The sequence below is a fragment of the Muntiacus reevesi genome, chromosome 1 (assembly GCF_963930625.1).
Source record: "Muntiacus reevesi chromosome 1, mMunRee1.1, whole genome shotgun sequence".
NCBI classification, from domain to species: Eukaryota; Metazoa; Chordata; class Mammalia; order Artiodactyla; family Cervidae; genus Muntiacus; species Muntiacus reevesi.
Genome location: NC_089249.1, coordinates 229,241,729 through 229,268,030, shown reverse-complemented (window position 1 = coordinate 229,268,030; position 26,302 = coordinate 229,241,729). Strand labels below are relative to the sequence as shown.

Genomic DNA, 26,302 nt, shown 5'->3' with positions numbered 1-26,302 from the left:
TTTTACTCAAAAACAATCTCACCTGCTCTAAAATCCTCCAGGCTGTCAAGGTGTTCCAGGCTACCAAATGGACTTATTTCAGGGGTAAATGGAAAAGCTCAGAGGGAATCAAGACACTTCCAAAAACAAAGTCTAATGGAAATTTTTTTTTGCCTCTAAGGAAAATGCAATTGAAAGGCACTAAAATCTTTCCTGGACCATTTCTGATTTGCAGTCTTGAAGCAGGTATGTCCCTGGGAAAAAGAGTCTGATGCCTGGGATCCCAAGAACAAAGTTCTCCATGTCACCACACACACAAAGGTATAACCTGTAGAGGAAAAGTGTGTGCATGTGCATGCACTTGTACATGTGTTGGGGGCGGGGTTGGGGTGGGGTTGCCCTTCTCCAGCTTCAGAAAACCTCTAGAGTCTAAAGACTGAGAAGGTGTAAGGGCAGCGGAGGGGGTGAGCCACCTTTTCCATCGCACCACAGATCTGGTGAGGAAAAAGCCACTGAGCCCAGCACTGGGACAAGGAGGCAAGCGGTATTGGCGTCTCGAAACTAAAAGGGTTGGCGTCTACAGCCATACCACCCTGAACGCTCCTGATCTTCTCTACAAGGGTGGGCAGCCTTGACAGCACACAGCAGCAAGCTTCCTGGTTGCAAGCTGATAAGGCTTCCCAGAAGAGTGGATAGGAAAGTGTGGATTTCCTGGAGGAGGAAGCCACTCCCTCAGGGAGCCAAGGCCAAGTGTGGAACAGTAGAAGGCCAGGGCAGGCTACTAATAATGCCACGATCCACTCGTTGGCTGTTCTCGGTGGGTTTGAGACCAGCTCTCAGGGCAGGAGCTGGGCCCGCCTCATTCCTGTAGTGCCCCACCCCCAGCCCAATCCAGCCACTGCAGATCCGGGTTTACTGGCTCTGGGGCTAAGCCGAGCACACCGGAAATAGCCCATTTCAATAAAATGCACTTATTTCCCTTCACTTCTCTGGGGCTCGGTTTTCTCACCTGAAAAGTGGAGGCAATAACACCACCCACCTCTTGTTATAAAGATTAGATGTCTAACTTTAAAAGCGGCACAGTGCCAGGCACGAAATAAGTGGATAATATATCGTAAGTATTACTGTTGCTGTAAAAAAATAAATGGCTAGAAGGAAAAGCACTTCGAGAGACTGGGTGGGGGCCAGGCATGAAGTCAGCATGGTGAGACTGACATCTGCATGGAGACCTCACTGAGAACCACTGCTCACAAGACTCCCATATTGTATGGGGCCCAGATGCAGCTGAGGAGACACAGACTTGATGAATTTAAGGAGGAAAAAAACCCAGAACACCCAACCACACTTTTATGCAGCATTTACATCAGCTACAAACAGATCTCCTGGACAGAGATGAACATAGTCAAATTTCAAAAAGGCTGCATCGTGAAGAACTAAACACAGACCAAAAGATTTATATGAAAATGTTAACTATTGTCTCTGGATAGCAAAAGTATGGATATATTACTTTTTATAATGAAAAGCTATTTCTGTAAATTAAAAAGTTCTTTAAAAAACAAAGCTGTGTTTTTCTGTGTGAGAACCTAGTTGTACCCCAGGAGCAGTGGCCTGGGGTCTGGATAAGCGGCACCAGGGTTTGGAGAAAGTCACTCTTCTGGCCCCTGACCACACTGGGCTTGGTCCCCATACTCGTGTCAGTGTCTGCTGGGCTAAGCCCTCAGCCACTAATGAGGATGCCAGTCCTTACCATCTTCAATGCCAGCATTTTAGTTACAACCATCCCATGTTGCATCTCACCTTTTAGAGAATTTCAACTCTGGGGAGCCACAATATAAACAAAATATAGATTTTTCCCCTGTGGCTAACCACACTGACCGCGGGGAAGCAGGTGCCGGTGGGCACAGGGCCACAGCAGCATGGGCACAGCCAGAGCCTCAGGGCCTGTGCTCAGGCCTGGGCCGCCTCTCAGCAAGGCTAGTCTTACTTCTGTTTGGAAGGATTCATCCTAAGGAAAGACCCCCGCCACTCTAGTGGCCTCACACTCACAGGGCGGTCCCAACACCCTGGTGCTGGCTCCAAACCCACCTGCACCTCCCAGTTTCCCTGGACACCTTTTACCCAAAGCAGCCTTCTTTTCCTTGCCCACCAAACCAATTTCCTCATTGCTTATACCAACCTAACTTAAAAGGCTTATGTGAGATGTGAAGGAAAGGCGTCTGTCAAGTTTCAAGACTGGATGAAAGCAGTATTAGAGCCAAAAACCCCGGCTGCACCTGGAGGGTGGGGGAGGCTGAGGAAACAGTGCAGCAGAGTTGTCTGGGGGTGGGCAGGACTTCAAACGTCCGTCTCCTGGGCCAGCCGGGTCTGGCCAACCCAGCCACATGCACCTGACCAGCTGAGCAAACTGGATCTGCAAAGAGCAGCCGCCCTTTTATACTCCATTACCCCTGAGTGTTGGGCGGGCCAAGGCTTTTGAAAAAGCCAAAGTGTTTTGCATTAAGCACTTGACCAAAACAGACTGTGTCTCTATATCCAAAAAGAATTAAAAACCCAAGTCCATCTTTAGGAGCCTGTGGTCCCCCAGTGTCCTTGTGACCAGGCTGTCTTCATGTGACACCAGGTCCCAGACCTTGGGCAGTCACTAGGGAATGGGGGGACAGGTTATGGATCTTCCTTTAAGCGTAGGCCTACCTGAGCAGATCTGTCAAGTTAAAGCCTGAGGTCACAAACATGGGGACTGAGAATCAAAACTGGTGCCAAGAGCCCACTCACTAAAGACTAGTCTCATCTGCTTTTGTGAAGAGTTGCAACTGAATGTCCCAGACAGAAGAGGTGATCCTGCCTCTTCATTGCTGTTAACAATGTATGTTATTGTTAGGAACAATATACATTTTATATTTAAACTATTATATATATTAATATTTTGAAGTATTTCAAGGGCATTTTCTAATATAATGTAAATAAGCATGCAAGTTAAGAATACAATTTGAAACCAGACAGACCTGGGTTCTGGAGAAGGTAATGGCACCCCACTCCAGTACTCTTGCCTGGAAAACCCCATGGACGGAGGAGCCTGGTAGGCTGCAGTCCATGGGGTCGCTACAAGTCGGACATGACTGAGCGACTTCACTTTCACTTTTCACTTTCACACATTGGAGAAGGAAATGGCAACCCACTCCAGTGTTCTTGCCTTGAGAATTCCAGCGACCGGGGAGCCTGGTGGGCTGCCGTCTATGGGGTCACACAGGGTTGGACACGACTGAAGTGACTTAGCAGCAGCAGCAGACCTGGATTCAGTTCAAGGCTCAGGCAGTTACTCTCTGACTTTAGGCCAGTTAAATTCACCTCTCTGAACCTGTGTCCTCATCTCTGAAACAGGAAACTACCAGCACAGGACTGCTGTATGGATTAAATAAGACAATGTACACAAAACACCTAAACAAGACCTAATTAGAAACAGCAACATTTACTTAGCGCTTGGCACTAAATTACACAAGGCATTTAACAACTGTTGGAGTGAGAGGTGAGATTCCAAGGAAAAGTGAAAGACAAAGTTATTAAAAAAAAAAATCCCCAAACTTTTACTCATTCATGGGAGGCCGAATGATACATGGAAGCATGTCAGGCTTTGGGTCAGTTTCCCGGGGAACCATGGTCAAGACATTATAGCCTCTCTAAGACTCAGGTTCCCCAAGTGTAAGGTCTGGGATAACTTACCCAGAAGGACTATAGAAAGAATCAAAGCCATGTCCATAAAGCTTCCAGTCCAGCATGGGGCGCCTCACTAGGCGCTCAGTAGTCACCGAGGAGCACAGGCCTTGGGGTTAGACTGGTGGGTCTGAATCTCAGCTCTACAACCTCCTAGTTGCAGGACCACAAACAAGATTCATGCTTTCTCTGCTTCAATTCCTTCATCTATACCAGTGGTCCCCAGCTTTTAGGCACTGGGGACCAGTTCTGTGGAAGACAATTATTTTTCATGGATGGGGTGAGGAGGGTGGTTTTGGGATGATTCTCATATTCTCATAAGCAGCCCAAAACCCTGATCCCCCGCAGGTTCAGTTCACAGTAGGGCCTGAACTCGAGAATCTAATGCTGCTGATCTGACAGGAGGTGGAGCTCAGGCAGTAACATGAACAATGGGGAGTGGCTTTAAATACAGATGAAGCTTCACTCACTCACCCATTGCTCACCACCTACCGTGTGGCCCAGTTCCTAACAGACCACAGACTGGCACCAGTCTGTGGCCTGGGGGTTGGGGACCTCTGATCTGTATGTAAAAAACCTATTTCACAGGATTGTTACAAGGACTAAAAGAGCTGACTCATTAAAAATGCCTGATATACCATAACCACTTGATAACTACTCGTTCTTTTATTTAGCTTTTATTAATTATTCAACAATAATGAATATTAAATGTTCAAAAACTTAGACCACTGGCCTCAAACTCTTCTTGTCCTGCTAGTTTTAATCTAGGAATTGCTTTCACACACCCAGATTCTCCAGGCCCACCTGCAGAAAGGCTCAGAAACAAAGCGTGTCTATCCAGTAAGAAGTCATGAGTGAATTCTTTATTTTTTTGGTCAGAACTGTTGTTGCTGTTATTCAGTCACCCAGTCATGTCTGACTCTTTGCAACCCCATGAATTGCAGCACACTAGGCCTCCCTGTCCCTTACCATCACCCAGAGTTTGCCCAAGTTCTCATTCATTGCATCAGGGATGCCGTCCAGCCATCTCATCCTCTGATGCCCTTTTCTTCTGCCCTCGATCTTTCCCAGCATCAGGGACTTTTCCAATGAGTCATCTGTATGCATCAGATAATGAGTGGATTCTTTAAAGCTCCAGGTTCCTGGAGGCTTTCTCCTGACCTGGCCACCAAAAAAAAAGTCATGAATTTTTTAGCTGCTGATAAAGCTTATTAGGAAGGCCTTTTCCTCCACTGGACTCAAAAGCCCAACTTACAGTTTTCATATGAAGACTCTATAGAAGTGATTCTCAAAGGCAAGTGATCTGAGTCCCTAAGGAACATCTGGTAATGTCTGGACAACACCGCTGATTGCCATAACTGAGCAGATACTACTGGCATACCGTGAGTAGAGGCCAGGGATGCTGCTAAACATACAATGCAGAGGACAGCTCTGTATTCCCCCCACCAAAATCATCCAACCCAAATACCAAGGTGCCAAGGGTGAGAAACCTGCCCTACAGGGAATCTGCTTATGAAAGTGGGGTGGAAGAGGAGACAGGACACACAATGGAATCTACACTACAGTGGCTGCCAGCTGCAAACAACACGTGCATCTAAGCAAGAACTGCTGGGGAAATAAGAACACAAAAATGATTTGAGATAATGGGGTATCTGGACTATGAGTGGAAAAAAATTTTTTTCTATGAGAGTTGTTACTATGTTCAGGGACCAGACCACTCATTGGAGGCAAAAATGACCCAAAGCTGCATCTCTCAGTTTTGATAATTCACTCACCCGTGACTCAGTACTCCAACAATGCTCCACAGTGAATATCCCGCTCAGAGCCCAGACCAACAAATGAATTACATGAGGGAGGGAAAAGTGGTATAAATGATCTTTTCTGCAAATTCAAGTTCAAAGTTTAAGAACTTGACAAAGCTTACTACAGAAACTCACCCTGTCCTCTCTCCTGCATATCTTCAAACTCCTCTTCATGTTTAATCACTCAGCAAGTACTCACTGGGGAATCAAAGGGTCAATCAAATTATTCAAGGTCTCTGAAATCAGGACACTTTTGGACAGTGGTGGAGACCTTAATTCTCTAACTAGAGCCAAGGCTGTAAAATTACAAGCCTAGAGCGCACTATGAAGGGCAGAAAGTTGACCCAGGCTGCGCTGGGGAGTGAGGGTGAGGTTCCACTCAGTGTCACTGATGTGACACAAGAGTGAGATGGGAAGGGTTAGTAAGAGTTACTTGTGCTGTGTCAAGAGAGGTATGATTTTGCAAGACATACAGAGGAAACACTATTTGCAAAAGCCATACGGGAGGAGAGGCCTAGGTAGGTTGAAAAAGTGAAAAAGAATCTGCTAGCAAGGCTAGAACACGAAGGACCTCTCAAAGGCCTTGGAAATGTTGGTCTTTATTCTAATAATAGGAAGGGAAAAGAAATGTTTAAATCCTTAACTTATATAGGTTCTGCTCTGGCACGCTCAAGAGTTAGGTGAGGAATAGCTCTCCCCAAAACGTCTTTATCCTCAGGTAAATCAAAACCTCTGGCCTATCACACAGAAACCCAGGCCAGCAGCAAAGCCTCAAACTAAATGGAAGCCAAGAGACCATGGCCAAATGTAAGGAGCAGTTTTCTCTCCAAAGTAAGGATGAGCAAGCTGAAAGCCCAATAGGCCACGGTCCTGGCCCTCCCTGGATCAGGGAGAGGGAGGTCTGCGGTGCTGAGAGAAATAGCTGGTGCCACAGCCCTTGTCAAGAGCCACAAATCCCCAGAGGACTCCATAAGCAGCCCACCTCCTCCTGGTTGAGGAGGTAAACATGTTCAGGCTGGATCAGACCACAGGCAACTGTCCCTTTTGCCCCATTTCTGTGCCTTTGTCTGGATAGGCCCTGGGGATTGATGCTTTCTGTAGCTCTTTCTGGAAGCCCTACTAACTACCAGCTACTGTGCTAGCTCTGGGAACCTTACGGTCTCCATCTCATACCCCTACCTTGCTCATCTTCCTCCTCCTCCTCCCTTTCTAGAGACCTTCCTCCTTGTGATCACTGGGTCTGTCTCAGGTCACACACAGTGTTAGAATGATTGCTTGCCTCTTACTAGCTCTGACCTTGGGCAAACTCTTCTTTAATAAGACCCACCTCGTGGAGCTGTCCCCCTAATTGAAAGCTGAAGGATATATAGTGTTCAGCACCAGGTCTGACCCACAGCAAAAACTCAGAGCCACTCCCAGGATTCTATACAGAGAAGATGAGAAGGGAGAGGAACCCAAGGTAAGGTCACAAGGAGGGTGCTGCAGAGACACCTGTACCGACAGAGGACATGGGGAGGGGACAGCCTGCCAGTCAACACATCCTTAGAATAAGTAGTGAACATGATGTACATAAGTCCCTGCCTTCAAGCAACTTAAGTTCCAGCAGGAAGACAAGGCAGCCAAGGAACCTTTGAGCAATGTGCTGGGAAGGGAAAAGAGGTGGGCAGAGTGGGGATAGAGTGCAGGCTAGGGTGTTACATTTGATGGGGTGGGGAGAGGGAAGGTCGCTGGAAGGCCTCTCTGACTAGGTGACAGCTGAGCAGGAATCAAGAGAACACAGGCCGGTTCGATTTCGGCAGAAAGAGAATGGCAGAGGGAATGGCAATGGCAAATACCACAAACACCAAGAAGCGCTGGAGTGGTGCACAGTGGCAGCCTGCCCACAGAGGGCCTGGTTCGTCACCTAAGGACTGGTTTTTACTCTGAGTGACAAAGGAAGCTTCTAGAGGGTCTGGGGCAGAAAGCAGACAGCAGAGGCAAGAGCAGGAGGAGGGAGACCAGTTATAAGGCAGATGACGTGACTCTGAAGTTGTGGGTCCCATGGCTGCCTCAGGCCGGTAAGGATTCTGAGGGGGAGATCAGGAATGACTCTCAGCAACTGGGATCCCCACCTTTCCCCTGAGGGCTTCCTGTCTTCTGCAGCCCCATCCATCCACAAGCAAAAATTCAGAAAAGTGGTGTGGGCCAAGGGAGGGTGCTGAGTCCTCCCTGCCTGTACACTGGACGGTGTATGACTTTGTTTATGCTTCGCCTCAGTCCTGCAATCCTAGTATTACAGATAAGGAAGCAGACACTCAGGGAACTGGAGAGACTCCGCCTAGATTCCTGAGCCACTGTGGCTTTTGGTGGCTCCACGCAGAGTCCTTGCTGGGACATTCTGTCATCTGACACCTGGTGAAGAAAGAAGGTACTGAGTTGGACTTTATCTACGCTGGAAAGGCTTCCTGGGGCAGTGAAAAATGCCTCATCAGAATTTCTGATTAAAAAAAAAAAAGCATAAACGGCGCAAACAAGCCAGCTGTAATTTCTTAGCAGAGATTCTAGATCATTCAACTCTTTCCCTGTTTACCCCTGTGCTGAGTGAGAGAACAGTGTCCAACACGAAGGGAGTGTGCAGGCAACCCAGGCCACGCCACCAGCCTGCGCCGACTGAGGACTGGGGAAAGGCCGCTGAGGACTGGGGAAAGGCTGGCTGGTTGGCCAGTGACCCAGGTAGGGCTCTCCTGTCATAGGCACTCACCTTTCGTGTCTTCAAATTACAAAGAGCAAAAACTGGCACACTTTACAGGCTCAGACACCCCATGTAAAGGCCAATCAGCCTTCTGAACTCCATGGGGACATCCTAGGGACTCTGTTGAAGCAGAATGCATTTCACTTTACATCCATACATTGCCAAATGTCAGTCCTAACCCAGAAGAATATGAATAAAACCCCAGTATCTGGACCTACAAGAGTTAAACAGCAAGGAAAGAATCTCAAAGGGAAAGGAGACCAGAAACAGAACATGAATTCACAAACATCTTTCAGACTGATGTTATTTCCATCCATTCAGCAGACATTTACTGAGCATATACCACGTGTCAGCACTGTTCTAGGTTCTGTGGAAATGGAGGCTGAGAGAAAAAGATCACCTTCATGAAGCTTACAAGGGGAAGCAGGCACACTAAAAGACCAGAGAGGTTAAGCAATCTATCCAGGTCCTGGTATTAATAAGGGGACTGGAATCCAGCTTTTATCACACTTGCCACCTCTCTACTGGGAAAGTGGTGCCTGTTATAACTACCAGGTTTCTGTGTGTGTCTCTGTGGCTGGGGGGCGAGGGGGAGGGAGGAGGCAGGGGGAGACAGGGGGAGAAATGGGCTGAGATGAAGGTACTTTCCTCGGGTGTCTGAGGACTGCTGTGGAATTGGTGCTGCATTGCAGCAGCATGCAGTAAAGAGGAAATGCATTTAGCTTGGATTCAGGACTTATGTCCTCATCAAAACACAAGCATCCCAGCAAGTCACTAAACCTTTCTGTATTTCAGTATCTCTAAGAAAGAGGGCCTAGAGCCAGACATCCTGAAATGTGAAGTCAAGTAGGCCTTAGGAAGCTTCACTACAAACAAAGCTAGTGGAGGTGATGGAATTCCAGTTGAGCTATTTCAAATCCGAAAAGATGATGCTGTAAAAGTGCTGCACTCAATAAGTCAGCAAATTTGGAAAACTCAGCAGTGGCCACAGGCCTGGAAAAGGTCCATTTTCATTCCAATCCCAAGGAAAGGCAATGCCAAAGAATGCTCAAGCTACTGCACAATTGCACTCATCTTACACGCTAGTAAAGTAATATTCAAAATTCTCCAAGCGAGGCTTCAGCAATACGTGAACCGTGAACTTCCAGATGTTCAAGCTGGTTTTGGAAAAGGCAGAGGAACCAGAGATCAAATTGCCAACATTCACTGGATCACTGAAAAAGCAAGAGAGTTCCAGAAAAACATCTACTTCTGCTTTATTGACTATGCCAAAGCCTTTGACTGTGTGGATCACCACGAACTGTGGAAAATTCTGAAAAAGATGAGAATACCAGACTACCTGACCTGCCTCTTGAGAAATCTGCATGCAGGTCAAGAAGCAAGTTAGAACTGGACATGGAACAACAGACTGGTTCCAAACTGGGAAAGGAATACATCAAGGCTGTATATTGTTACCCTGCTTATTTAACTTATATGCAGAGTACATCATGAGAAATGCTGGACTGGATGAAGCACAAACTGGAATCAAGATTTCTGGGAGAAATATCAATAACCTCAGATATGCAGATGACACCACCTTTATGGCAGAAAGTGAAGAAGAACTAAAGAGCCTCTTGATAAAAGTGAAAGAGGAGAGTGAAAAAGTTGGCTTAAAGTTCAACATTCAGAAAACTAAGATCATGGCAAACAGACGGGGAAACAGTGGAAACAGTGGCTGACTTTATTTGGGGTGACTCCAAAATCACTGCAGATAGTAACTGCAACCATGAAATTAAAAGATGCTTACTCCTTGGAAGGAAAGTTATGACCAACCTAGACAGCACATTAAAAAGCAGAGACATTACTTTGCCAACAAAGGTCCGTCTAGTCAAGGCTATGGTTTTTCCAGTAGTCATGTATGGATGTGAGAGTTGGAATATAAAGAAAGCTGAGCACCGAAGAATTGATGCTTTTGAAATGTTGGAGAAGACTCTTGAAGGTCCCTTGGACTGCAAGGAGATCCAACCAGTCCATCCTAAAGGAGATCAGTCCTGGGTGTTCACTGGAAGGACTGATGTTGAAGCTGAAACTCCAATACTTTGGCCACCTGATGCGAAGAGCTGACTTATTTGAAAAGACCCTGATGCTGGGAAAGATTGAGGGCAGGAGGAGAAGGGGAGGAGAGAGGATGAGATGGTTGGATGGTATCACCGACTCAATGGACATGAGTTTGGGTAAACTCTGGGAGTTGGTGATGGACAGGGAGGCCTGATGTGCTGCAGTTAAAGGGGTCACAAAGAGTTTGACATGACTGAGTAACTGAACTGAACTGAACTGAAAAAAGAGGGCATTGACCGAACAAGGAATGGCAAATGGCCACATCCTACCTAACAAACAATTTAAGCCTTGTTCATAGCTGCTGCCTAGGACCCTTTGGTAAGGAGGCTCCTGAAGCCACATTTGGGCTAAGCAGATAGAGCTGGAATTGGTGAGTGACGTCTCCCATGAGCTTGGGAGGGTGATCAGCTGGGCAACCCAACACTTCCGATGATTTGAGGTATCCGAGTGGGAGCCATTTCAATTTTGGTGACAGAATTTAAAAACCTCTGACTTCATGACTTTCTAACCAATTCACAGAATTTTCCTTAAAAATTCATATGGCCTATTTTCTGACATAAGACTGGAGATGCTGCTGTGTTTAACTACCACCTTAAATAGTTTTGTTACTATGGCATAGTACCAAGAACCTAGAAAGACTTTTGTTATTTAGAATGCTTCACTGAACATGAGCTCACCCAGCACCAGGACTTGGGGGTGGAGTTTCCTAAGATCTTCCCACTCATTTTCCATGTGGCTTTGTCACCCATCCATCAAGAGTAAAGTCTACCCACTCCCCCCGCCACACACACACACACACACACACACACACACACACACATCGAAGTTTTTCTGCATAGGCCTGTGGCTTCTCTGACTGAGACAGTGTGATGGAAGTGATGTGCTGAGACTTGTGAGCCCGGGCAGTGAAAAAGCCAGGATGATCGTTACTCTGAAGTTATATAAAGTTTGGGGAAATCTTAGTGAAAGGTACACAGAATTGCTTGTACTATTTCTGCAAAGCTTTTATAAAGTCCAGAATTTTTTCAAAATTAGAAGTTAAATGAAAAGTTTTTTGTTTCTTTTTTTCTTTTTTTTAAAGGAAGGCCTTTTTGCACTCTGATGCCGAAGGAGCCCAGACCTCCTGAGGTTGTCACACTGTAGGGCCCCAGTCAGCCTCACTGAGAGGCCATGTGGAGGGAGCTGGAGGGGGAAAGGACACCAGATGCATTTGGGTTTTTTTGTTTGTTTCCTTTTTGCATTTGAAAGAACAGTTTCTTGTTATAATGAAGCAGAAGTATAAGATTTCACTGAAACTGAAACAATTGACAGAATACTACAAAACTTAAAACTTTCATGGGAAATTAAAAAAAAAAAAAAACTTTCATGGGAAATAAAAGGGTCAGATGAAGCCAGGAGGAGTGGAAAAGCCCAAACCTGAACTGCATACAGATGAAAAGAGTAACTTCTCAGCACGTGCATCACCTGACCCCTCCCAGCAGTGAGACAGCCACAGTCATGCTCCCACCCGCCCTCTCCCTTCCAAAGAATCTGCCAAACCAAACAGCTTCTTCCTCTGTGATGCAGGTGCAAGCCAAACCAATAGTATCCCTTTCAGTTCAGTTCAGTTGCTCAGTCGTTTCCGACTCTTTGCAACCCCATGAATTGCAGCATGCCAGGCCTCCCTGTCCACCACCAACTCCCAGAGTTTACTCAAACTCATGTCCATTGAGTCAGTGATGCCATCCAGCCATCTCATCCTCTGTCGTCCCCTTCTCCTGCCCCTAATCCCTCCCAGTATCAGCGTCTTTTCCAATGAGTCAACTCTTCCCATGAGTATCCCTTTGGACAGCTATAAATATGAAAGCCAAGAAGGAAAGTTTGTAAATCCCATTCAAGGGTAGAAAGTACACAGACTCAACCCAGCACCCTCTAGGTTATCCTCTATGTTCTAGCTCCAGTGAGCAGAAACAAATCTTTCTGGCCAAATTCTGCCCAAATTATATAATTTTTAACGGCAAGATTTAGGGTAATTTACTACATAGTAATGTGTATTACTGCAGGGAGATCCAACCAGTCCATCCTAAAGGAAATCAGTCCTGAATATTCATTGGAAGGACTGATTCTGACGCTGAAACTCCAATACTTTGGCCACCTGATGCAGAGAGCTGACTCATGGAAAAGACCCTGATGCTGGGAAAGATTGAAGGCAGGAGGAGAAGGGGACGACAGATGATGAGATGGTTGGATGGCATCACCAATGCGAATGGACATGAGTTTGAGTAGGCTCTGGGAGTTGGTAATAGACAGGGAAGCCTGGCGTGCTGCAGTCCGTGGGGTTGCAAAGAGTCAGACAAGACTGAGCAACTGAACTGACTGACTACATAGTAATAGACATTCAAAACATACGCCAAACTTCCACCTGAGGGAAAAAGCCTTAAATTCTGGTTTGGTAAGACCTGGCTTTCCAAATGGGTCTTTGAACCCAATGCTTGGGCTGATACAGCTCCTTGCCTAAGTGCTTTTGTTTACTGAGGTGCTTTTTATACAGCATCCCTACTCTTATTACAATAAGAAATCTCCTTGCATATCTAAGAATATTATACGATTCTTCTCCTCCCTTTCTTATTGTAGCAAGGTTTTTGCTCCCTGTGTTGCCTCTGTTCCCTCAGTGACCCTTTTTCCTGTCTGTTTGGTCACCATCTATCATTTGGGGCCTTTACTCAGGTCTCTGAAGATCCTCTGTTGTTCGTTAATATTTAAGGCTGAGATTCTATTACTTGCAGTCTTATGAGTCTTGACTAACACAAATGGTGGAAATCTAAACTAAAACAGTAAGAGCAAGGTTGACTGCAGTCAGTCATTTAAGAGGTTCTTTAGAGAACATGAAACCTAACTGAATTTGCTGAGAGGAAGTGCTTTGAAAGAAGTCTGATTGGAGTGCAGCTGAAGCACCTAGGAGTGGTAAGTTCTACGGAAGGTGTGGGATTCAGGAGGGAAAGTTTCATGGAGATGCTGATATTCTGTTTGATCTCTCTGTAGGGTTGGGCAGAATGAGAATGAGGAGCAGGGAGTAAAGGGAGCAACATGGCTGGTTAGAGGCCATCCTCAGTGGTGACATCCTTAACTCCAAGCCAAGGTAGTTACTGGATGAGACATCTCATAGTCTAATAAGGGGGTGGGTGTATTTTTCACATGCGAGGGATGTGAAAAGCAAAGATTGGAGTGTGGTGGACCAACTGCCAAGAAGGCCACCAACAGTTCCTCTCACCCTGTATTCACATGCTGTTTCTCCTAGTGTGTGCCAGCTTAGTCGCTCAGTCACATTCAACTCTGCAATCCTATGGACTGTGGCCCGCCAGGTTCCTCTGTCCATGGGATTCTCCAAGCAAGAAAAATGGAGTGGGTTGCCGTTCCCCTCCTCCAGGGGATCTTCCTGACCCAGGGATCGAACCCCTGTCTCCTGCGTCTCCTGCACTGCAGACAGATTCCTTACCACACTGAGCCACCTAGGAAGCCCTTGTTCCTTCGAGTGAGATGAAGTCTGTTTTACACCAATGTTTGTAACAGCCATTTATTTATTATTCATAATAGTTCAAAAGCAAACACCCATCAACTTATGAAAGGATGGATAAAATATGGAATACCCATACAATATTATTTGGCAAAGGAGCACTGATACTTGCTACAACGTGGATGAACCTTGAAAACATTACACTCAGTAAAAGAAGCCAGTCATAAAAGACTACATACTACATGATTCAAAATTCAGCACAGACAAATCTACAGAGACAGAAAATAAATGGAGGAGGAGATTTAAGGATATGGGAAGTAATTGCTAAAGGATCTCTCTTCAGGGTGATGAAAATGTTCTGAAATTAGTGGTGATGGTCACACAACTCTGTGACTACACCAAAACTCAGGGACTGTACACTTGAAGTAGGATAACTGTATGATATGCGAATTGTATCTAAACAAAACTGTTACCAAAAAAGCAGAAGTGGGGGGAGATGGCATCTATTTCCCCTCCTACTGAACCTGGCCAGCCTTTGAGCAACAGGATACAGGGGGAGGCAGTGCCAGTTCTGGGCCTCACTATTAAAAGCCTGGCAGCTGCTACTTTCACACTCTTGAAGGACAGGGAGATGTGCAGAGAGAGGCCTCATGGAGGTAAGCAAGGTCTTAGTCATGTGAGTGAGGTCGTCTTGGACATTTCAGCTCCAGCCAGGCTGACAGCTGAATTAAGTCATGCAAGTGACCCCAGGAGAGATCCCCTAAAGCCAACTCACTGAACCATGAGAAATAATAAATCACTGTTGTTTTAAGCCACTGAGTTTCAGAGTGATATGTTATACAATAGTAACTGAAACACAACTTATCTGAGCTTCATTTTCCACTGTAACATGGGACTAGTGCCAGAGGGTCATTGTGACAATCACGTGAAGCTAACGCCAATGCAAGAAATATTAACTATTTTATTATTATTACAAATCATCCCTGGATACCCTTGACATACTGCAGGTGTGCTCCCCAGGAAAGCCTCATTCTCACAAACACCTGCTCCTTCTAATCACGTGGTTTCCAAAAAGCTGGTTTGCTGAGGAAAACAAAGGCTTAAAAAAAATACAATATCTGAGAATATGAAATTTCAACTATAAACAGAATACCAAAGAAGGGTCTGCTTAGATCAGTCATCTACCCACCTTCTTATACATTCAACACATTTTTATTCAATCCTTACTAATTACCAAACATCAATTAAGAATAGCTAAGACCCCCTCCAGCTCAGCTGGTAAAGAATCTGCCTGCAATGCAGGAGACCTGGGTTCGATCCCTGGGTTGGGAAGATACCCTGAAGAAGGGAAAGGGTGCCTACCCCAATATTCTGGCCTGGAGACTCCCATGGACTATCCATGGGATTGCAAAGAGTTAGTCACAACTGAGCAACCCTAGAGTAATTTCCACCTAGGTGGCTGTTAACGGAATAGACTACACACTAGAACTTCAGCTGAAAGATGGCATATGCAGCAGTAGATACATCTAAAATCATCCTGCTAGAGAAAAAAAAAAAACCCTTTAAATTTCTGCAGAGCGCTCAAATTCTCGTGCTTAGAATATAGGCCCAAAGAATGATTCTGACTGAGGATCCCAGGAGTAACAGAGAAATAAATGAAATGGGTTCCCTAAAGGTGCATCCCTTAGTGAGGGGGGTCAGAGGGTCCCATTCACAGAATCTGGAACCCCCAGAACCCAGGCTGAGAGAAGGACTTCACCATCTGGCATCGCCTGCCAAGTCTGGTGCAGAATGGGTAGAGACAATTAACAATACCCAGGCTGATGTCAGTGAGAAACCCTGTAGAGAAGGATGTTCAACAGCTTTCAACTGCATTTATGAAATCATGACAAATTGATAACACTGAACTAAAAGAACCTTTTAATCCTAAGAACAATTAAGATCCTATTTTCCCCTCAAAAATGCTGACATAATATTAACACTTAAATGACACCAAAGGTAAGAAAGAGGGCCAAACCCATGAATATTTTCTGCATGAGGGAACAAGGTCCACTGAGCCCAGGAAGCACTTATTCTAGACAAGCTCTGGAACGTTCCAATCCACTGAATGCTACTTAAAATCAGTACAAACAATACAGGCCCGGAAATACTTGGAAGGGCCTGTATTGCTTCACAAATCTTTCAGCCATAGGCCAGAAGGGCTCTGGTGACAGATACAACCTAGGGAGGCACTGGACTGAGTCTACTATTTAATACAAATGCTGGGCTGACTTTTTTTTTTATTGACATATATACTAAAGTGCACAGATATTGTGAGGCTTGAAAAATGTTTATACCCAGATTAAGATTAAAAAAATACTCCTAATACCCAGAAGGTTCCCTGTGCCCTTCCCAGTCAATAACAACCCCCACCCTAGCCCCCCACTCCACTATTTTGATCTCCAGAACCACAGGTTAGTTTGGCTTAGTCTTGAATTGCACATAAACAGGTCTTTTCAGACTGCCTTCTTTCATTCATCACAGGGTTACCTTATTTTGAAACAGAAACCAAGAAACTGAGCTTTATTTTCAGGAAATCCCCTTCTGATGTCACAGACCTGGAAGCCAACTATTCTGATTATACAGGTTGTACTTCCTGAACTCCTCCAAGCACATGTTGTAACACTTCAAAACAGAAACAGTACCTTGTATTGTAAAAATTTTCCTTCAAAATAAACTAAATCTTTTAAAGGTATTCAAATCTATTCAACCTTAATATAGCCTCTGACTTAATACCATAAAAGTGTAATCTTTCCCATACTGAGCCCACAACTCCTCTTAAACCTATTTTTCTTCCTTGGTATCCATCCATTCTAAAGAACCCTCAAATTCTGAAATAAAAAGAACTTTCAATTCTGTTACCACTTTCGATTAGTAAGGGGTTAAACTATAAAATTTAATCTTAGGGGTTAAACTATTAAACCTTAGGGGTTAAACTATAAATTAACCTCAGAAAATCTCTGAGGCAGCTTAAGGTTCTAAAATTCAGACGAATGTGGCAGTTCAGAAAAGACAGGTGAGGGACAACAGCAATAAGATACAGACAGGTACAGAGTCCACAGTTAACCTGTCAGGATTCAGATCTGGGCTCTGCCATTTCTAGCTGGGTGGCCTTGGGCAAGTCATTACTCCACTCTGTGCCTCAATCACTTCACTGTAAAATGGGAATAACCTCGTATGACTGTTGCGAGGATTAAATGTGAATGTATATAAAGCTCTTAGGAAAGCACTTGGCACATAATAAGCACTCAGTAAAAATGAGCTATATTCAAAAGCTGAAAGCTCTAAGAGAGCAGCTATTCTGCAAACCAAAAGGCTACAGAACAGTCACAGTAGTCACCCAGACATGTAGCACAGTGCTTCTCAAGATGTTTCCTTCCTAACCCTTCACGGACTGCTACTTTTTGTAAAATGCAAGATTACAGGCTTGAATGTCACAGCAATGTCAAACTGTTATCAAGGTTTTTAGATGTTTACTCTCACTTTCTGTATTTACCTCAAGGCAGCCTGATAGCCGCTCACAGACTGGCCCTTGTCTCCAGAGTACACTTTGAGAAGCACTGTTCTAGCACACAAGAAGGACTGCAAGCCTGCTGACAACTCAGCTAGCAGGTTACACGGAATTATGAAACCATATTAGCGAAGAAAACCAAGCCCCATAGCAGGGGCAAGAGGATGACTTGAGGGTCAACAAGTTGAGAGATAAAATAATCCCAACAGGCTAAACTTGGAAAACAAAATTGGCTGCCAGAGCAAGAATCCAACTGCTACTTTGCCCCCAACTCACTGCTTGAGGAGGTGCCCTCAGAAAACATGTCGGCCAGGAAGTCATCAGCCCCACAAGGGGTCAACAGATGTGAAGGAAGGAAGCAGAAATGATTCAACTCTCCTGAGTTAGAAGCCAACGTATGTCACCAAGCTTTGGGAATGTTAACCACAGCACGCAAAGGCCAGAGTTTCTCCTCTGCCGAAGAAAACATGCAGACATTTCCTTTGGTGACGTGGGACTGCACACTGTGCACCCAGGGACACACATACAGTCGCCCCTCAGTGTCCGTGAGGACTTACTTGTTCTAGGACCCACATAATACCAAAACCTGTGGTGCCTTGAGTGCATTATATATAAACACTTTATATGAAAGGTATTTGCATATAACCTACACATGTCCTTCTATATACTTTAAATCATTTATAGATTATTTATAACACCCAACACAATGTAAATGTTGTTTAAATAGTTGTAAATACAACATGAATGTTACGGAAGTAATTTCTAGAGTGCAGCAAACTCAAGTTCTGCTTTTTGGAAATTTCCAGAATTTCTTTCCCCAAATATTTTCAATCTGGTGGTTGGCTGAATTCATGGGTGCGGAACCCACAGATACGGAGGGCCGACTGTACACCCACCCCACTCACATCACAGTACCTGTGGTTTTAGGAGGCTCCTGAGGTCCACCCTGCCAGCCGTACTGTGGGTATCCTTGGTAGGGGTACCCGCCCTGAGGAGGTGGGTAGGGTCCCCCTGGAGGTCCTGGAGGGTAGACTCCAGGCCCCATCGGTTGTGATGGATAAGGGGGATACGGGGCCGTCGGACCAGGGCCCGGATACGGCGGAGGGTTCCCTTGGTTCATCAGGGACCTGCAGAGTACACCTAGGAGACAAACAGTGAAAGTTATTTTTAACCTGAGGAAATCATTAGAAAAAAACTGTAATCATGAGACAATTTAAAAATTGCCTTAGAGATATCCTAAACCTCTTGCACATTTTCAGCTCTGCCCACTTTGTTTTCTTCTCACCACTGGCAAACATCTTATGTATCTGATTGCTTTTTGTCTGCCTGCCTCACTACACGACAGGCTGTGACAGCAGCAATCAAGCCAAGCAGCCATGCCAGCAGTGAGTGACCAGTGATGGGGTAAGGGTTGCTTCTGCCCGGGCACGGGTGGCCTGGTTGCTCTCCCCAGACCCCAAGCTCTGCGTAGCTGAGCAGTGTGCTCGGCTGTCACCGTGCCAAGGGTAGAGCTATTTACAGAGGATGCCAAGCATCTTCTCTGACCATCCAGACTCCCAGGACTCTGGAGGGCTCACCAGGAACCCCCACTGCTTTATAGTTCCTATTCTGGGTGTTTTGCTTCTGTGAGGGAGGCCATTTCCTCCCAGCCCCCAGAGCCTTTTATCCATTTTCTTGTTTAGGCCTGAAGTCTGGAGGGGGTCAGCATCTCCTTTCTATCACCTCTGTAGCCCCTGAAGTGCATGATTAAGGACTTCCTGATTAAAAGCATTACTGAGGAATGCAAAGTCCAAACACTCTGGATGAATCTGGAACTGTCATCTTGCTGCCTTGTACTGTCACCCCTCTCCTGTGCTGATATGTAACGTTTTACCTATCTAAGTTAATAAAGGAAAGAGTCTCATGCTCAAAATTTAATAATTTCACCATTAATTCTTCATAATATGCAATCAATAAATTCATAAATGACTCTATAAAAAGAAAAGAACAGCTTCTTATAAAGTAATAAATACTTATTACTTTAAGTAATAAATTACTTTTCTTACTTATAAATAAAGTAAGGCTCCCTAAAAAATATGGATTAAAAGAGTGGACTTTGTTGTCTGCCCACACAACAACCATACCCCTCTTCATAATAAGTCAGATTTCCAGTTACTGATCCATTCTTTCCTCCTGCAGTTCATGTGCTTCATAGGAAGCTCATTCCTTACCAGCTCCAGGGTAAACCCAGTCTAACCTAAGCCAATTCAGGTCACCCTTTCCTCTTCTCCATCAAGACTGATTCAAGGAATTTAGGACTAAGCCAATCACAAATGGCAACCCTTGGCCACTCAGATTATTTCTAAAGTGGTTTGATCAATTAAAACCTTAGGGCTCTCCAAACACGCTCCCAAACTTCCTTTTGCCTTAACATAGGCAAACACATAGTCCAGCAAGGACATGGGCTACAAATTGCTGACAGCCAATCTTCAGCCCTGAGAGGGTCACCAGCCTTAAGATGAAGTAGGTACTTCAGAAAGGTATAGCAGAAAGAAGGAAAGAAATGGAATTCCAGATGACTTTATAATAGCTCATAAATCAGACTGAAACCCAACCTAACCTAAGTTACCTCTGTAGAATTTCCAGTGCTAGGAGCCAATAGTAAGGTAAGCTAAGGAACCCCTGAGTGACGTTCAAGCAAGCAGACATTTATGTAGTGCTGACTATGCCTGGCACTGGTCTAAGTAGTGGGGTATATAAATGAACATGGTTCAAATCCTTCCCTGGACAATGTGTTAAAAAGAGAAACATAAGGATGGTGTTTTTTAGAAAAGGTGGTAGATAGACTATTGGGCTGGAGTAGGGGCTTAAACCCAGTGGAAAGAGGTGCAAGTGAGGAGACTGTCATTTGAAGGAGCTGATAATAAACTTAAACTTTATAATAAGGAGTCAGAATGGCTGGAAGCTCTCTCTTTTGACCACATCTGCCTTCTGTCTCCCATTCTTTTTCCGGGGGCCTAACAGGGATTCAGAAAAGAATGGGAGTTCTTTCCCCTCTTTGCTCTCTGGCCTACACCAACATGGCATCATACGCTGACCTGGGAAAGACTTTCTCTTTAACCTAAGGCAAAGGCTGGTGGTGACTAACACTGCAAACATCATGTGAATCTGAGCATACTTAACTGCTGACTACTTACGCATTTCCTCTCTCCTACCTGGAAGGCTGTGGTAAACCTAGTGAGACCTGGTTAATACAGAAATCAGTTTTATTAATCCCCTATGGTTATTCCATTAGTTATTTTTTAAGTCACAGAAGTAGAACACAGTCATCATAACTATTCTTTCCTAAAATTCAGTGTGTGTGTGTATGGGGGGTGGGGTCAGTGGGTATCCTCTGAATTGACCTAATTCCATCAAAACTGTAGTTTAATAACTTCATTAATCCAACAAGACTCTGTAATAATGATTGTTCTTTCTCTGAAGACACTGCCCTTCTAAAAACAATGAGCAGTGAAAAGGAAAAGAGAACAAAGTATTTAGAAATATCACAATCCCTCACACCTCAATGTTTCATGACTTCTCTTGATTGATTTCTGTGTATGTATTCCTCACTATTCCTGGGACCCTCAAAACTCTCTCAAACAAATGTATCTTCCCGTTTCTCCCTCAATCATGTTTCCCCCTCGTTTTTAGTACATATATTTCTCCTTCTGCCTGAGAAACTGATTGATGTCTGGGGTTGGGGGGAACCTCATGTGCTACTCAGAGGCACTTATAAAGAGGATAAACCAAACAATGCTCTACTGTCATGACCCAGCCCTACCGCACACTCCGTCCCTGCGTTCCCAGAACACAATCATCTTAGGGCAATACAATCTGGATTTTCAGTGTCCTCCAGGCAGGAAAAAAAATTCCAGTAAGAGAACAGCAAAAATCACAGAAACTCCATCTATACTGAGAGCAAAGATTCCAGAGCTGGCATCTGAAAAGCGAGAGTTCACCCAGTGGGAATCAATTGTCCCCAAGCTTGCACAGAAGCAAACCCAAGTAAAGAAAGATTCCCTCACATTAACACAGTCTAGTACAATCCATTTAACATAACCAAAATATAAATAAGCTTTAAATTTAAGGTATGATACAAAACTTTAAAACATGAATTTTTCCGTTATAAATTTGGTCGGGTGAAATGTAAGCATTGCTATAGGAGACTGTGTTATACTGAAGATCAAATGTAAACAGTGGAAACTGTAGCATTAAGGACAATTCACAGCTCCAAAAGAAGACAGCTCATATCAAGCAGCAACCAGGATCAATTAAGACTGCATTGGGGACCTCCCTGGTGGTCCAGTGGTTAAGACTCTGTGCCTCCAACACAGAGGACATGGGTTCAATTCCTGGTCAGGGAACTAAGATCCCACATGCCTGCAGGGCCAAATAAATAAATTAAAAAAAAAAAAAGACTGCATTGAATCCATCTGAAAAAGAATTCAGAGTAATGACAGTAAATATGATCCAAGGTCTTGGAAAAAGAATGGAGGCACAGATCAAGAAGATATAAGAACTGTTTAACAAAGAGGTAGAAAATCTAAAGAATAAACAGAGATGAACAATAACTGAAATGAAAAACACAGTAGAAAAAAATCAACAGCAGAATAAATGAGGCAGAAGGATTGGTAAGTGAGCTGGAAGATAGAACAGTGTACATTATTGCCATGGAGTCGAATAAAGAAAAAATAATGGAAAAAAACAGAGGATGGTCTCAGAGACCTCTGGGACAACCCTAAACACAATTTGCATTACAGGGGTCCCAGAAAGAAAAAGAAAGGACCTGAAAAAAGCATTTGAAGAGATAATAGCTGAAAACTACCCTATTATGGGAAACGAAACAGTCACACCCAAGTCCATGAAGCACAGAGAGTCCCAGGCAGAATAAACCCAAGGAAGAACATGCTGAGAGACACAGTAATCAAACTGACAGAAAATATTAATACATTATTGACTGGGAGACTTCTGCAGAAACTAATGCCTGTGGCTGGCAATTTCTTATGTAAGTGAATACTGAAATGTTTCCAGTCAATAATGCTCGGATAACAAAAGATATATTAATATGTCTTCAGTCATTAAGTTGTTAAAAGCAACAAGGGGAAAGCAAGGGGGGAATACAAGGGGGAAGTTCTCTGTTGGTCCAGTGGTTAGGATATGGCACTTTCACTGCCATATCCCAAAGTTCAATCCCTGGTAGAACTAAAATCCCATAAACTGCACAGTAGAGAAACAAAACCAAAAAAAGAAACCATATGGAAGAATTCCCCTAAGGTCATCAGCTGATTTTTCACACAAACTCTGCAGGCCAGAAGGGAGTGGCACACTATATTTAAAGTGATGAAAGGGAAAAACCTACAACCAAGAATACTCCACCCAGCTGGACTCTCATTCAAATTTGATGCAGAAATCAAAAGTTTTACAGTCAAGCAAGAGCTAAGAGAACTCAGCATGAGCAGACCAACTTTCCAACAAATGCTAAAGGAACTTCTCTAGGTGGAAAAGAAAAGGCCAAACTAGAAACAGGAAAATTATGAATGGAAAAGCTCACCAGCAAAGCAAACATATAATAAAGGTAGGAAATCTTACACATACAAATATGATATCAAAACCTGCAATCATAAGAAGAGGAAAGCACAATGCAGGATATTGAAAATGCATTTGAAGCACGTATATTATCTATGGTGAAACAGATCACCAGCCCAGGTGGGATGCATGAGTCAAGTGCTCGGGCCTGGTGCACTGGGAAGGCCCAGAGGAATCGGGTGGAGAGGGAGGTGGGAGGGGGGATTGGGATGGGGAATACGTGTAACTCTATGGCTGATTCATATCAATGTATGACAAAACCCACTAAAAAAAAAATGCATTTGAAATTAAAAGACCAGCAACTTAAAACAGTTTTGTTTATATATAGACCACTGTATCAAAACTTCACGGAAACCGCAAACCCAAAATCCACAATAGATGAAAAAAAAAAAACCCACAAAGAAAAGCAATCCAAAACAACACTAAAGTTAGTTATCAAATCACGAGAGACAAGAACAAAAGAGGACAAAAGACTTACAAAAACAAATGTAAAACAATTAACAAAATGGCAATAAGAATGGCAATACATACCGATAATTACCTTAAATATAAATGGATTAAATGTTCCAACAGAAGACAGAGACTGCCTGTCTTAAAAAAGACAAGACGTATTTTTCTCTCCCTACAGAGAGACCCAATTCAGATCTAGGGATGCATACAGACTGAAAGTGAGGGAATGAGGGAATGGAAATCTCCATGCAAATGGAAATCAAAAGAAACGTGGAGTGTCAATACTCAGAGCAGACAAAATAAGACTTTAAAATGAAGACTGTTAAAGAGACAAAGAAGGACACTACATAATGATCAAGGGTTCAATTCAAGAACAAGATATAACAACTGTAAATATATATGCACCCAACATAGGAGCATCTCAACATTTAAGATAAATACTAACAACCATAAAAGGCGGAAATAACAGTAACACAATAATAGTGAGGGACTTAAAGACCCCATTTTCATCAAAGGACAGATCATACAGACAGAAAATTAAAAAGGAAACACAGGTCTTAAATGACACATTAGACTACAAGGACTTAACTGATATTTATAGAACATTTCATCCCCAAAACAGGTGAATACACCTTCTTTTCAAGTGCACATGGTACATACTCCAGGAATGATCACATGTTGGGCCACAAAGCAAGTCTCAGTAAATTTAAGAAAATTTAAAATCATATCAAACATCTTATCCATGAGATTAGAAATGCTACGAGATTAGAAATCAATTACAGGGAAAAAACTGTAAAAAACACAGACACGTGGAAGCTAAACACTGTTACTAAACCCATGGATCACCAATGAAATCAAGGAGGAAATTTATAAAAAAACCTGTAGACAAACAACAGTGAAAACACAACAACCTAAACCTATGGGATGCAACAAAGTAGTTCTAGAAGTAGAGAGAAATTTATAGCAATACAATCTTACCTCAGGAAACAAGAAAAATGTCAAACAACCTAACCTGACATCTAAAGCAACTAGAGAAAGAACAAACAAAACCCAAAGTTAATAAAAGGAAAGAAATCATGAAGATTAGAGCAGAAATAAATGAAATAGACAGGGGAAAAAAAAAACAACGTGAAACAATCAATGAAACTAAAATCTGGTTCTCTGAAAAGATAAAATTGATAAACCTTTAGTCAGATTCATCAGGAAAAAAGGGAGCATGCTCAAAACAATAAAATTAGAAATGAAAAAGATGTTACAACTGACACCACAAAAATACAAGTGATCATAAGAGACTACTACATGCCAATAAAACAACTATATGCCAATAAAATGAACAACCTAGAAGAAATGGACAAATTCTTAGAAAGGTACAACCTTGCAGAACTGAACCAAGAAGAAACAGAAAATATGAAAAGATCAACCACAAGTACTGAAACTATGATTTAAAACTTGCAACAAACAAAAGTCTAGGACCAGATGGCTTCACAGGCAAATTCTATCAAACATTTAGAGAAAATTGTACATCTATCCTTATGAAACCATTCCAAAAAAGTTTCAGAGAAAGGAACACTCCTTAATTCATCCTATGAGGCCACAATCACCCTGCTACTAAAACCTGACAAAGATACTACAAAAATAGAAAATTAGAGGCCAGTATCACTGATGAACATAAATGCAAAAATACTCAACAAAATACTAGCAAATCAAATTCAACAATATATTAAAAGGCTCATACATCATAATCAAGTGGAATTTATCCTATGGATGCAAAGATTCTTTAATATACACAAACCAATCAATGTGATACACCATCAACAAACTGAAGAATAAATATCATATGATCATATCAATAGATGCAGAACAACTTTATGACAAAATTCAACATCCATTTATGATAAAACTCTCCAGAAAGTGGGCATAGAGGGAACTTACCTCAACATAATAAAGGCCATATATGACAAACCCATAGCTAACATCACACTCAATGGTGAAAAGCTGAAAGCATTTTCTCTAAGATCACGAACAACAGAAGGATGTCCGCTCTTGTCACTGTTACTCAACACAGTGTTGGAAGTCCTAGCCATGGCAATCAGAGGAGAAAAAGAAATAAAAGGAATTTAAACTGCAGAAGAAATAAAACTTTCACTGTTTACAGATGGCATGATACTATACATAAAAAATCCTAAAGATGCTACTGGATAAATACTAGAGTTCATCAATAAACTTGGTAACATTGTAGGATACAAAATTAACACACAGCAATCTGTTGCATTTCTCTACACTAACAATGAAAGAGAAATTAAAGAAACAACCCCATTTTCCATTTCATCAAAAGAATGAAATACCTAGTAATAAACCTGCCTAAGGAGACAAAAGACCTATACCCTGAAAACCGTAAGACACTGATGAAAGAAATCAAAGATAACACAAACAGATGGAAAGAAATACCACGTTCTTAGAACAGAAGAATCAATATTGTCAAAATGACTATAATATTCAAAGCAATCTAGAGATTCAATGCAACCCCTATTAAATTACCAGTGGCATTTTTCACATAACTAGAACAAAACATTTAAAAAATTTTATGGAGACACAAAAGACTGAATAGTTAAAGCAATCTTGAGGAAGAAAAATGAAGTTGAAGGAGTTAGGTTTCCTGACTTCAGACTATACTACAAAACTAGAGTCATAAAAACAATATGGTACTTGCACAAAAACAGAAATATAGACCAATGGAACAGGATAGAGAGCCCAGAAATAAATCTAAGCTACTATGGTCAATTAATCTATGACAAAGGAAACAAAAATATATAATGGAGGAAACAGAGCCTCTTCAATAAGTGGTCCTGGGAAAACTGGACAGTTACATGTAAAACAATGAAATA

At 43.1% G+C, this 26,302-nt stretch overlaps 1 protein-coding gene across 1 annotated transcript in view; it reads right to left on the bottom strand.

Moving 5' to 3' along the window:
* CYSTM1 (cysteine rich transmembrane module containing 1) overlaps positions 1-26,302 on the bottom strand; it is a 57,014-nt gene that overhangs the window by 13,885 nt on the left and 16,827 nt on the right. Inside the window, exon 2 of the mRNA XM_065918687.1 lies at positions 18,276-18,500. Within this exon, the coding sequence (XP_065774759.1) occupies positions 18,276-18,480 (205 nt within the window). The 5' untranslated portion in view covers positions 18,481-18,500. The remainder of the gene's footprint in view (positions 1-18,275; positions 18,501-26,302) is intronic.